The sequence below is a fragment of the Lupinus angustifolius genome, chromosome LG05 (assembly GCF_001865875.1).
Source record: "Lupinus angustifolius cultivar Tanjil chromosome LG05, LupAngTanjil_v1.0, whole genome shotgun sequence".
Lineage (NCBI taxonomy): Eukaryota > Viridiplantae > Streptophyta > Magnoliopsida > Fabales > Fabaceae > Lupinus > Lupinus angustifolius.
Genome location: NC_032013.1, coordinates 24,598,602 through 24,613,335, shown reverse-complemented (window position 1 = coordinate 24,613,335; position 14,734 = coordinate 24,598,602). Strand labels below are relative to the sequence as shown.

Sequence of the window (14,734 nt, the reverse complement as noted above, 5' to 3'; positions counted from 1 at the left end):
TTTTTTGTTCACTTTTGAGCATAGATATGAATATATGATAGCAGTAATGTTATATGATGTACACTTCCCATAAAATATTTTTTACAAGGGTACATCAAAACTAATTTAGATACTACTCATTCTTGAAAAAGATAGTTAGGTCTACTTCTGACTTAGCAAAACAAATCACCCTATCCCTTATAAATTTGATAAATGAGAGGGCCTACGGAATATAGGTTTGAATATTTATCTAATTTTATATAGTTTCATCTCATACAACTCGAATGGTTAAATCAATCCTAACTATATAATAAAGCATGTCAAATAATTAGGTTTAAAAATAGGTTTAATATTATTGGACTTAGAATGTCACTTATCAACCGAATTAAACCCTAATATTTTTGGTAATGTAGAAGGCTAAATTAGACCGGCTCAAAATAGAATATACTGTCGATCTATTTTGGCATCTCTTACTTTCTAAAATAAAATAGTCTCATCACTTATTTTACTTTGATATATAAGCATCTAATTGATTTGATTTTATTAAATTTATCAGATTTTACGGTGTTATGATTTATTGTTTCAAATTTAATTTTTAGAATTTGTGGGATGAAATTTATTTTCTATACTATCTCATTGCATTGTATGTTGTTTTCAATAATTTGTTGGTCTAGGGTTTATAATCGGTATAAGATGCACTTAACCCATTAATATATAACTAGTGATTTAGGTGTAAGTATCATAGTGAGAAATGATTGTTATCATTATGGACCATTGTTCCAAACATATTTATTAATGATTTAGATGTGTTAGGAAATTAAAATCTCTTATCAACTTCAAAATCTCTCATATATTTAGGGAAGAAAATTATTGTGCGAATAAATTAGCTAACTTTAGAATTAGCTCTAAATCATTTATTGGTGGAACATAATACCTCAATTTATTCAAAATGATATATCTAGGAATGTTTTAGGTTTGCCTAGTTATAGGTTCAAAAACTTGTAATCGGATCTTCTTTATATTTGACTCTAGTTGTTAATATAGTTTATGTGGATTAGTTGCACCACAAGCCTTAAAAAAAGATGTGTTAGTGAGACCATTAGTTCCAGAATATACAATAATTTTTCTCTCATACTATTGTACAATAGGGATTTTAAGTGTAATACTCTTTGTGCAGTTGTTATAAATGGGATCTCTACCCTTTGCATTAGGTGTTATAGGAGCTAGGTATCGAATGAACATAGATCACATATCTTAAAGTTGTTTTATTATGTATTTCAGGTCAACTAAATATTATCATATATAAATATAAAAAGATTTCCTAAAAACAAAATAGTAACATAGTCCGAGATAGAGAATGAGATAATCTATAATCTCATGAATCGGAGATAGTCAATTTCCTTAGTCCACCAATGAGGATTAAGTGCATGCACTTGAAAAAAAATGAGTTGATATTATTACTCCATTGACCAAATTTAAAGAGGGTGCAAGCCTTTGTACCAACTTGTAACCAACAAACCAATAGGATATAATATTATTTAATAGTCAATATCAATATGATATATAAATAGAATGTTACCAAACCGTTCCCTTGTGCTTTCTTAATCTGGAAATTCGACACACTATTGATATTGACTTGCCTTTTATTTTGTTGTATAATAAAATAGGTTTAAAGCCACTTAAAACCACTTAACTGAATTAGACACAGTAAGGTAAATCAATTGTTATTGGTATAAAAAAACCTGATATACGTGCACACACATATATAAAGTTGGAAAACTTTCTTTTGAGAAAAAAGAATGCTAAATCAAAGACCCTGATATGAGTATGATTTTGTTGAAGCATCTTATGTTTCTAACAAGCAACAAGAATGAAGATCTAGTGTAAGTACTCGTTACTAAACCCAAGAAGTTGACTATGATACAAAGCTATTGCTGAAAAAAAAGATTTAAGCATAACATTGTAAAATATATGGACTGACAGTATAAAGATTTATACACAGTCAGTACATCATCCACCATTTATTTGTAATATTTTTATTTAAAAGTCACTAATAACTAAAAATCAATGGGGTATGATGTAGTGACAGTGTCAGTGTATATATTTTTTCTACACTGTCAGTATATATTTTTTTCCTAACTTAAAATGGCAACTCCCCATAATGTACAAGTCAAAAGAAACGGTCTAAACTTGTCATTTGCTGCTATTGCATTGCTAACATAAAGTATAGAGTTAATTACACTAACAACTCCTGAGTTTTAGTGAAATTATATAAACCATTTCTCACTTTTTTACACTTACATAAACCTCCCCTAGTTTTTATACTTTCATACCACCCTTGCATGAGAAATAAGTGTCATCTTTTAAACAGAAAAAGTGATAAATGCAATTAAGTTAAACAAAACATGGTATATTGTGAGGAAACATTTAAATAATATACAAATCAATATATTTTTATTATTTTTGTTATAAAATGCATCAACAATTCTAAAGAGACGTTGTTTAAATCGCTCTTATATTATATTGTAACGGACCAAAAATAATAAAGAGGTATCGACTCATATATTATTTGGACTTGTCTTCATAGTATACCATATTTTGTTTAACTTAATTGCATTTATAACATTTTTTGTTCAAAAACTCACACTTATTTCTCATGCAATGGTAGTTAGTGTAATGAAAGTATAAAAATTTGGGGGTTTATGTAGAAGTAAAAAAGTGATGGGTGGTTTATATAATTTCACTAAAACGCATGGAGTGTCAATGTAATTGATGTTAGATACTGATTTTCCATGATTCAATGCTTTTGTTATCTACAATAATATGAGAATTACGACCACTGCATATGTACATGCCAATCAATACAAAATACCCAAGGATTTGAAAGACCAATAGAAGTTGTTGTGTCTACTTCCAACGGTCTAAATAACAAGAGGGCATATGCATGACTTAGAACTTGAAGAAGATTGAGAAAAAAAAAATACCTACAATTTGAGCTATATTATGCTTTCATTCTCTCAGTTATTATCTTCTACGTAAACCTTGTAAGAAATCTTTGTAGTTGAAACTATATATGCATCTGAATATTAGTGAGAGAAATTCATACACCAAAGGTTTGTTTGTAAGTTGAGTTTTGAAGATAAATAAAAAGTTTAAGAGCTATCCTACTTCATGGCTCTGAAGCCTTCAATTTCTCTTCGTTCTTCTCCAAAACTTATTTCAAGAAACACTCTTATTTTTTCCGACACCAAGTACATATACTAGTAGGAAATGTTGATAAAATATACCAATCATAGAGCAGGAAAGTCATTAAAGATGGGCCTTATGTATGGAAAGAGGATATTGACAAAACCTAGGTCACAATATGAGTGAACGTATGATGAGCATCATCAATTTCTGATGACCAACTAAACCAAATTTAGGTCCAATTCACCCTTTTTGAACTTTGAACCCTTGTACAACATCTTAGGATGCTTTTTGACAAGACAAATAAATAAACGGGTACATAACAATTGCACTATTGTGCGTGGTTTCTTCGTTTGTTGTAAAACACAACAATTTGGACATGTTTTTACCAAGTTACCCAACAAAAACTTATTGCGTATTTTGAGAATAGTGGTATTGAAAAGTAATGCGTAGTGTGTGAAGAACTCGAGAATAAATAATCATACAGCTGTTATTATAGTGTATAAAAGTTTCGATTCCGAAGCCCAATGAGCCTTCATCAATATCAAAATTATGAGCTCGCAAAAACAAACGACGGTGACTTTAATTAGTAAATATAGTGGGGTCAAGATCCTCACGCTTTCTCAATTATTACACTAATTATATATAAAATAATAAATACACCACACAGTATAGACTCCATAATTAGTAAATTTATATACATAAAACTTATTTGCAGGACTAAAATTTATTCTCGTATCTTTAGATGGTTTAATTTATTTTCATATTATTTTTAAATAATTTGATACTTTTTGTGTACTATCAAAGATATTTACTCTTTTTTTTTTGTAAAGAACTAATATCTTTTTGGATGTGTGGTTACTTCTTATAACAATCATTGACCTTTTATCTATTATTTGTTCAAGTGTATCCTTGTTTATTACTTTTTTCACCTTTTATTTCTTCATTTCTTTTTAACTTAGTTTTTAATATAAATTAAATGAAATTATTTTAGTTAATTTATATTAAATTTTTACATCATTTATATAATAATTTCAAAACTTTGTGCATAGGCTTAACATTACCGTTTACCCATTAAATGGTGAACCATATTATTAACCAATTCACTTCCAGGTTAATATATACAGTGAAATGTAAATATTTTTTATACTATCAGCAAATCATTTATCGTTGATTTATTGATTATTATTAAGTCTTAAACAAAAGTAATACAAATCAATGATGAATGATATACTGATAGTGTAAAAAAACATATACTGTCAACGTACAGATTTTAAACTCTTCCAAAAAAACAATTTCAAAATTTCACGTAATGTAACTACCTTATTTTCTTTCTACAAGATCCTTAATATTAGGAAATCATATTAGGTTATTATTAATTCGTATTCACTTGGAATTGTATCAAAGCAAGAGGGCAAAATTCAGTGTTTGTTTCTGAATCACAATACTCAATTCCTTACCACTTAGAAAATATGTAAAACTATAACCCTAGACAACATTAGAAATCACATGGATAATAATACAATTCCATTAAAAAATTCCTTGACCTACTGAAATACATTGTTGGAAGTACAAAATGTTACACTCAAATAATACTAATAATTAATTATTAATTGAACTACTAAAAATTCAAATTACATCAATAAATTAAATAATGATAACAAAGCAGAAAAAAGTGAATTGAAGAAGAGAAAAAAATGTCAACAAAATGCAAGTATTTAGTTACAAACCTGTTTGTAGGGTATATAACCCTCCTAAATTACCTAAAGTCCCAACAAATGCTAGTTAAACAAACATTAACACAATAAAATTACACAAGCACAAGACACTCATACATATAAATATACTATGTCATCTTTAATATACCACACAAGCCTAATTGATTCAAGTTATTAGCATTTGGCTAAATCATTGCATGGAATCTATGTTCTTACTTAGTTCCTCCAACTTCTTCATCCTCAATCTTTCACTTTCACTCACTAGCTGTTCATTTAAACATTCAGAGAATCATATATATTAGAATAAGGAAAAGTTATGCATTATTCAAATCATTCATAATCATGATACTTAATGTGAGATTAGTTACCTCCATTAACCTAGTGATTAGTTGTACTTTTTCCCTGTTCTTATCATTAAAAGCTTCAAGGGCATCTTTGTATTCTTTCTCCTGTAACATATTCAAAATCAATTTCAATAATGTGACAATGGAATGTCATAATCCAAAAAACATACCACATGAATTAAGTCTATAAGACTATGTTCAATAATTCAAAAAGCTAGCAATATGGGGTGGCTCAACTGTGTCGATACGAGTTGGCTCGACAACTAGACTGACTTGAGCATCAAAGTAATATAGATCATATGGCTCGGCTTGATTTGACTCCGACTCGTCCCGTCCCATAGATAGGACCAAAAAATCGACTTGATCAAGTTTAAATGAGAATGAAAAAATGAAATGGAACCTGATTCCATCCAATACCTCTATATCTTTTCTTCACTCCCAAACAGGGGCATGAAGAAATAAGATAGAATCACAATTCACAACACAACCTTATTATTCACTTCATCCCACGTTGTTTTATTAACCAAGCATAGCCTTAAAGATTTTCCATGAAATTGAATTAACCTCACCTTCTTCTGGCAGATATGACCTAGTGGCTTTAATTCTTTGTTTATGGAATCGATCCTTTTTCTGACAACTGCAACTTCCTTTCTCATTGGATCTACAAGGGCCTCAAGCTCCTGATATTCCTCCAAAAACATCAAGTTTTCAATTAAATATTAATATGCGTTTAAATAACAAAAAACTTGTCAGTAGTTTATACGAAATTTAATAAAAAAAAATCTCAGTTCCATCATTTTATTCATTTATGTAAAACTTGATATAAATAGATGGGAAAAATCTTGGGGCTAAAGAAATTTTAGACACCAATTATATGAATTATTTGGTTCATGGCCTACTATTACTCTCTAGCATGAACATCTTACAGAAAAGTTGAAAATTTGACTTCATTTTTCCTCAAAAAAACACAAAGGAAAGAAATTAACAACGTTTTTGGGGTGAAATTTCACTATAATTTGAGGACAAAATCACAGATCCGGTATATTCAAGTGATTTACATGCTCTTCAAACCTCTGTTGTTATAAAAATACAAATTATTTATATAAAACAAAATATACATGGAAAAAGCTAAAGCTACTTCCAACAGAGATTTCAAACAAAACCCCCAAAAATTCTTTTTTTATGCGAGGCTTAACAAAATTATTTTCCACCCAATTAAAAGACCCAAAAAAAACAAAATATTTAAAGAAAAATGGTTTCATAGCAGTAAAATGAAACTAAAATTTTGGGTGAGAAAAGAAACATTAACAACATTGAATCTAGAAGAAGATGGTAACATATACCTCACGAATAGTAGCAAGACGTTTAGTTTCTTCTTCAACTCTACCCAACTGAATCTGAACTCTTTCTCTAACTTCCATTTTCTTTCTCTCAATCTCTTCTTCTTTAGCTTTGAATGTTGCAAGTGCAGACTTTGACATTTCTTCATCTTCCTTTGATAAATGGCTACTGAAGCTTAAACTCCCTGAATTTTGCACCACCAACTGGTTGTTCTGTTGTTCACTAGACATCATGTGCAACAAAACAATAATCACAAAACTCAACAACCTTTGATTCTTGTTTGCTTTTCTTCTCTCTCTCTCTTCTTTTTTGTTCTATCTTTCTTTCTTTGTTTGGTCTTGAAATGATGAGGCTGAAGTGTTATGTTGTTTTCTCTTTTGCAAGTGCGCTTCTTATGTTATCTGAATTGCCCGTTGTGTAAGGCCTTTAAAGCTTCTTACCCTTAACCTTTATGGACCAAAAATAAACACTTTCAAATGTTATAGAAAGAATAGGAAATGTAAAAATAAATAGATAAAAGAACTAGAGATTATATATATAGAGAGAGAAAGAATATAATATAAAAGTGCAAATATTTATTTATATCATGGGATAAAACAAGTAGTACTTAAAAAACAACATAGAATATACACGTATAAATATATTGGATTGTAGAACAATTTGTCAAATTAAATGAAGGCTTGATAAACATGTAGTTTTTTTCTTTTTGTATCTCATAATCTTAGTTCAGGATTAAAATGTGGCGGTAAGGATGTACGTGCTTATACATTCCACTTCAAAATTATGGAATTGAACCGAACCAAATTGAAGAAGGAAGTTTAATTTAATAATGAGGATCAATTAAATTTTAAGAAATAGTTTATAATTAATTCGTTTCACATTTTTATAGGGTTTGGAATTATGAGAACTATATCTTGAAAAAGATGAACAATTAAAAATTAGGTAATACTTGATATAAAGTAAGATGATTCTTTCTCTCTCATAAACTTGTATAAGCAAAAAAATAACTATAAAAATTTAATATTTATGTAAAGATAATGGAGGATAACACAATGTCAAACTTATAAATACATAATAAAATTTAACATGGTCCATTAAAAAATTAAATTATTAAACTAAATTAAAATGATCGGTTCAATTCCAACGATAAAAATGAACATAAACCACATATAATTAAACTACCCATTTTGTTCAATTCGGTTCTTGAAGTACTCAAAAACTAAACCAAACTATTATACCTTTATGGTACTAGAAAATGCAACACTAACTCATATCCATACTATTTGTGTTATATATGCATACAGTAAATATCAACCGAATGCAATGTACTTTCAAGTTGAAATAAATATTTATATATTTTGTAAAATGAATATATAAATAATTAATAAATGAATAATGACTTATATATTTGAAAATTTTGTCACAATAATTTAATCACTAGAATCTATTATCAAATAATAATAAAAATATTTGTTAAAAATAAATTTATGAATACTTAGTAACTAATAATGTCATTTACTTTAGTCATTTGCACAATTCAATCATAGATTTCAATTGACAATTTTGAATTACAATTATAATCTGATTTGTCAAACAGTAATAGTATATCGGATTTAGTTATTAGCTCAATGATAGTTAGAAGAAAGAAAATAATAACTCTTTACATGGACTAGTAGTCCATAATACCACAACATGTCATCAATTGCAGATCACAATACATTTATCATATTTACTGGATTGAATGATTTTACATCATCATAATTTATCCTTGTATAAAATCTTTTTAATTATTAGATTTTTTATATTATTTACGTTCACTTTTTTTATTTAATACCTAATTTATTTAATATTTAAGTGATTGTAGAAAATATCCTAAGAGAATATAGCAAAACAACTCTTTATAGATTTAATAGGCACGGTTGCGCCCATAATGAAAATAGTACAACCGTGATTACAATGTGCAATGATTGTAACTGATTTAAAACCTGTACCGAGTTTAGGGTTGAGATTCTTTAGACGAGAGGATATGGATTTAGGACAACAATCACTTGTAACCAATCGTGTCTTATTCTCCATCTTAAGTATTTATTACATTTTGACACATGAATAAAAGAAAAATTCCAAAAACAAAAAATAACAAAATGTCAAATTTTGATTGACTTAGAATATTAAATGAGACACCATTCAGAACAAGTGATCTCAATCCATAGATTCCGAATTTGGATATTGGTGATAGATATACTTAATGATAAATGTTTAGTGAAGATCCACTTTTAAGATCATAGACACCATAAAAAACAAAAACTAAAGAAACTTTTAATCTTTATCTACAATTAGACATTTTTACTCTTAAAACAAAAACAATAACCTATCTAACTCAATAGTGGAGAGGATTGTTGTGACTCATAGAAGAAATGGAAATGAAAGACTTCATACATATTAAATATATTTTGAGATATTTTAAGTCTTTTTTCTATTATTCCTTCCCAAAATTCAACTTACAAATACACCTTAAATATGTTAGGTCCCACTAAGTAACTTATTTAGTAGATGCAACTATTGTGGTTGTCCTTGTATTTTTATTTTACAACACTAACCATTTTAGTAAATTCTAACCATTTTAGTATTTATCATTATTCAGTTTATAAGTTGGTAGATTGGAATTTTCAACTAACTCTTGTTGTTTTTTAACCCCTTCACATGGCGAATACATGTACAAGATAAAAAAGGAAAAGGAAAAAAGATTAATTTGATAAGAAGAATATGTGTTGTATAAGAACGTGTGTGACAGGTAGCTATAAACTTGGACACAATGCCAAGCAATTTTCCAGCAGGCTAACCATGCAATTTGAAAGTTTCGATTTGTTGATAGTGACAACTACATATCTCAATAAGACTAGTTTCTACTATTTATAGTACAAAAAAAGAGAAGTAATAAAAGATTCAAAATTGTTTTATTTGAACATGCATCAAGTTGCATGGTTTATATATTTATTTCTATCTTTTACTTATTTTTATTTTCTATAGATATATATTTTTTTCAAATACATTAAAATAATCATGTAATTTCTTCTCTTTTTTATGTTGAAGAAATCATTTCTGTTCACCAAAACGAATCAAAGGGAAGACGTGAAGTTTAAGGCAAAGTTAGAGGAGGAGTGGCGGCAGCTTATCTAACCTTATAACAAATATTCCTTTCTCTTTTTCTTTCAATTCCAATGATGAATCTAATACACTGGTGTGAATATTTATATATAATTAATATATTACTTTTTTGAAGTGTCTATAATAATTAAAAATAAACTAATAATAATAAACTGTCAATATATCAAATATTTATATTGTAAGTGTATATTATTTTTCCTCATACCTCAAATCATAAAATCATACAATGGGCTCCACCCAATATACTTTTTCCTCCTTTTATTTAAAATATTTTCCCTATTTATTACTAGCTATTCATTTTTTTTTCTTTAGTTGCTATGATTGAATCCTGCTTTCTAAATTTGTAATTATATTAGATAAAACTTTACACGTTTTAAATCAACATTAATCTCTGTCTTTCTCATTGGTGGTGGGGGACCATTTTCCACTGAGGCAATGAAGTCTTTCCAACATGAAAATCTTAAAGTAAAGATTTTGAACAAAACTCATGAGAGGACATTTTCTATCCCAAAAAAATGTAATACTTTATTGATTAGAAGAATATTTAATTATTAAATTTTTAACTTAAATATATTTTTTAACTAATTACAATCAATGGTACATAGAGTGACACATTATATGAGATATCAGATATGTTCCGAACACACAATGGTGATGAATAGTGATAATGGGTGATGAAATGGAATGAGTGATGACCTAGAGCAAAGAATCTTGAAAGGGTCCAATACTTAATGTGGGTACCCAAACAACGCATCAATTGCGTGTTGCATGTTAATTTTTCAGCTAAACAAATTTGATACTATATTAATTAGCCTACTAAAGTAGAAAATCTTAGCACCAACCCATCAAGAATTTGAAGAAAGCAAAATATGGAGGCTATAAAAGTAAAACAGCTAAAAAGGAAGTGACTTTATCTAATTCCAACGTAAGCATTTTGATTTTTGGATTCATTCAATTTGTATGGAAGAGGATTTAATCACCAGGTGATGCCATGTTGAGCCATATTTTCTATCCTACACTTTAGTACGACTTTAAGTGTTAAAGTAAAATATAAATTAAATATATATATTAATTTTATATTTTTGACCAATAACAAACAAATGATACATACAGTAGTATAAAATTTGGGATAAAAAATGTATTCTGATTGAGTTGAGGTTACCTCATAGTTTTCAAAAATCTAAAAGGAATTGGTAGTTTAGATGAGGTGCTAAATATTACTTTATTTGTTAATAATTAATCGATAAGTGATATATATATACAATAATATATTATTAATTATTGCTAATTCAGTTTCACATTTCTCTTCAACATAATGAAATAAGAATTTTTTTACGAAGTTTGAGCCTGTTTTGTTACTTGGTATCTTATGTTTTAGAAAGCTCTAGTCCTAAGCATAGAAGAACCAAAAGTTAAACCGAAACAAACTCGATAATTGAAAAAATGAAATTAATTATGTTTTAATTGAATTCAATATGAGGGTGTATGATATTTACAAAAATATATTGTTTCAAAGTATGTACTATGTTTCAAATCAATGAAAACATATTAGATTTATTTTAAAAAAATATTTTTTATTGTTCTTTTTATTTATGTTGTTCTTTTATTATTATTAATTTGTGACATGATTTGAGACAATAAATTCTCACCCCTAAGGGACTGTATCCGATATCAGCTGAGATCCCAAGATGTTGTGTTGCATTGGATAGCCCTTGTGTTTTGGCAACTGAATCTGAGAGATTCTCATTTGTTCAACCTCTTCTTCTATTAACAAAAATCATCAAACTTCTTATATAATATAAGAGAGAAAAATATATCAATCGAAAGTATATGAGGTTTATATATAATTATTATATTATTAACCATTTATATTTAATCATATTTGAAGTTGGTTATGTGTTATACCCTATGTCTTTGATTATATAAGTTGTCTCCAAAACAGAAAAATATAATCACTTCCTATTTGTTTCACTCCCTTCATTCTAAATATTTAATGGACTTGTTTTTAAGAACTGGGCTTTCTACAGAGTTAAACTATAAATAAATTATTATACCAACCCCTGGAGAATGGGCCCAACCCATTTACTAGTGGATCAATGCACCGTTTAAGCCCAGCATCAAACCAAATCCAAAATAAACCTTATTTTGTTTGTTTTTTTAATATTCTATTCTCTCTTTCTCAACGTTTTCCTACTAGTTATGGTGTGATTTAAGCTAATGCAATTTCAAAAAATACACCACTATTGTATTTATTTTTATTAAATAATTGGTTATAAGAGATTCAAAGGAGAACAGAAAGGAATAAAATAATTCAACTTTTTTGTACTACTAAGGGTATCTGTTCACCCTTTTGGATAAATAATTAATCCATTTTTTGAAGTTCTTGGTTGCCATTCGTAAAAAGTGTCGCTCTTAGGAATCAAACCTTGACATTTTAATTATGTTAGGATCTAACAGAGTCTTACACCAATAGACCAAAATAAATATGACCATATGAGCAAAAAATGTAGTAGACCTTGAAACAAGTTTAAGCCCAAAACATTTCATACAAACTTCTTAACATAGATCCCTCCAACAAAACAAAAAGAATATACAGTAGTAATTACAAATAGTAAACTAAACCTTTTTAAAAAAAGAAAGAAAGAAAAGAAGTCACGTGAATGCACGTGAGGGGATCTTAAATGGGTCGCGTGCCGGCGTGCCTCGCTTTACCCAACAAAAAATGTTAAAAAAAGAGTGAAGTGTAGAATGGGACCCACGTGGTTGGGTTAGTAGTCTATCTCTATTCTCTACTGACACATGTGTCTGAATCACTCATATTTTTCTGAATTCTCACTTCCAACACATGTGACTCTTATTACCTTTTTTCTTTACTTTGTTTTTTTATTCAGTATTATTATTACAAAAAATATCCATCTTCAAATCTTCTTATCCATAAAAAAGTGATAGAGAATAAATCATTTTTTATTGATTTGTTAATTACTGTTGACTTTTAAAAAAAAGAAATATAATATAAATTAATGATGAATGATGTGTTAACTAAATTTTTTGTAAAAGTCTTTATAAAATGAATATCTCACTTTTTCGTGGATAGTAAAATTTGTAGAATAATTTAGTATAAGAATATAACATTATTATTATTATTATTATTATTATTATTATTATTATTCAGTTCCATCTCTCTCTAATAATAATTAATCTTGTCCATTTATCTGCACCTTTTTTATTTTATCAAATTCTATTTATTTGTAGTGTTTAACATACATTATTATTTTTTAGCTATTTATTACACTATCAAAAAGTATATCTACACCGAGTTAACATTTGATTATATATTCCACTTTACTACTTTCTGGACAATGGAAATGAGATTTGAGATGAGTAGGACTCTTTCTATTCACTCAACCATACTTGCAATTAATTAATTTCTTTGATGTGGAGTTTTTAGGAAAAGCTCTATTAATTTCAGTAGAAACTTATAATGAATTTCATACACACGTAAAAGAAATTAAAATTTGATATCACTTCATATAATTGACTTGTTTCTCCAATCTCCATCAACATGCATTATATATAATATATTTGATTCCAAATAAATGGACAAGATTGATTAATTAATTAATTAAACTATATTGTAGCATATTGGCTCATGTGATGTTGTTTCCGACATGGAGGGAAGAAAGCTAGATCAAAACTGTATTTCAAACGACTAATGAGTGGAGAATATCTTGGAAATGTAAAAATATAAAACAAATATTACAAACATTTTTTTTTAAATAATAATATGTGACACCTTGTAATTAATGTGATTATAATTAGGCCATGTATAACCGTTGTGGATCAAATAATTTCATTTCAAAAATGAAGAAGTTATAGATGCTTTTATGGGTTTAATAGAGTTGAGATCTTGAGGTTGGTTGACTTCAAGAGTTAATGGAAATACTTTTTTTATTCTGAATTTGATATAATAATAAAAAGAAAGTAGAAACATAAGAAGAAGAGAGAAGTTAAAGAGTTCATTCTCTCTTTTGATTTTGAGGGAGAAAAGTGCAATGAGATTTTAATAGATTTGTTTACCATATCATTATAAAATGGGAGATAGAGAGTTGAAAGAGAAGAAACATTTATTTCACTTATTCTTTATGTTCTTTTCTCTAAAACAATTAAATACAGCACATTACTATATTTGTCATTTCTTTCTTTTTTTCTGTTCATTTTTTAACTTATTTTTCTCATCTTATTTTCTTTCGTTCAAGGGAGTATTGATTTAATAAAAAATTGTTTGATAAAAATATTTTTTAAAGAATGAGATTTGTCTAAATACAACTCAATATAGATATTTACCAACTCAATATGGTTTTCAATTGTATTAATAACCTTCTTATCATGGTATGTATCGTCAACATTTTTATACCATGTTGATTCAAATATAAATGACTTCAATCATTAAGTGTAGCGTTTTGATTTAATCTTTAAGTAAAGTCTTTATTATAAAACTCTTTTAAATTATAGTTTTTAGTCTTTTATATTAGTATTTCCAAAATTTTATGTACATCAATTATTTTCTTATTAAAATATTCATGCATTAATTGCTTGGAAAAACATATATCAATTAAGCAAGTTTCTAGTTCTTATCTTTAGACAAATTGTACTAATGCATTTCAACTGATGTCCACATTCATGTACAATTTTTATCCTAATTTAAGACTCGCATTTTCATATTATTTTCTTTATATTTTTAATGCACCAAATAATTTATTTATAGAACATAAAGGTTTCTGAAACTCACATACATGAATTAAAAACATGATCACCTCAAATAACTAATGAATGAAGCACTTGGTAAATTATTATGATATATTAACCATTGCAGATAAAACATCTCTATTCCCTAAGAAGAATAAATATGTACTATAGGTATTTTTTATTTTAATTAGATAAAACACCTCAAATAACTAATATACTTTTTATTTTAATTAAATATAATATATTAATCATATA

The 14,734-nt window shown here is 27.5% G+C and overlaps 1 protein-coding gene across 1 annotated transcript; it reads right to left on the bottom strand.

Annotated features, from left to right (window-relative positions):
- LOC109348337 lies at nt 4,828-6,992 on the bottom strand. The gene is made up of 4 exons (XM_019588725.1): nt 6,571-6,992; nt 5,797-5,907; nt 5,252-5,332; nt 4,828-5,148 (listed from the first exon to the last, which is right to left on the bottom strand). The coding sequence occupies exons 1-4, from the start codon at nt 6,799-6,801 to the stop codon at nt 5,074-5,076; spliced, it is 498 nt and encodes a 165-aa protein (XP_019444270.1). The 5' UTR covers nt 6,802-6,992; the 3' UTR covers nt 4,828-5,073.

Bases quoted from the DNA above. Each gene is read 5' to 3' on its own strand.
- LOC109348337 (XM_019588725.1), bottom strand. From the start codon at position 6,801: ATGATGTCTAGTGAACAACAGAACAACCAGTTGGTGGTGCAAAATTCA. The intron at 5,908-6,570 runs GTATATGTTACC...GAGGAATATCAG, and splicing joins GTCTTGCTACTATTCGTGAG to GAGCTTGAGGCCCTTGTAGA. The intron at 5,149-5,251 runs GTAACTAATCTC...TTAAATGAACAG, and splicing joins TAATCACTAGGTTAATGGAG to CTAGTGAGTGAAAGTGAAAG.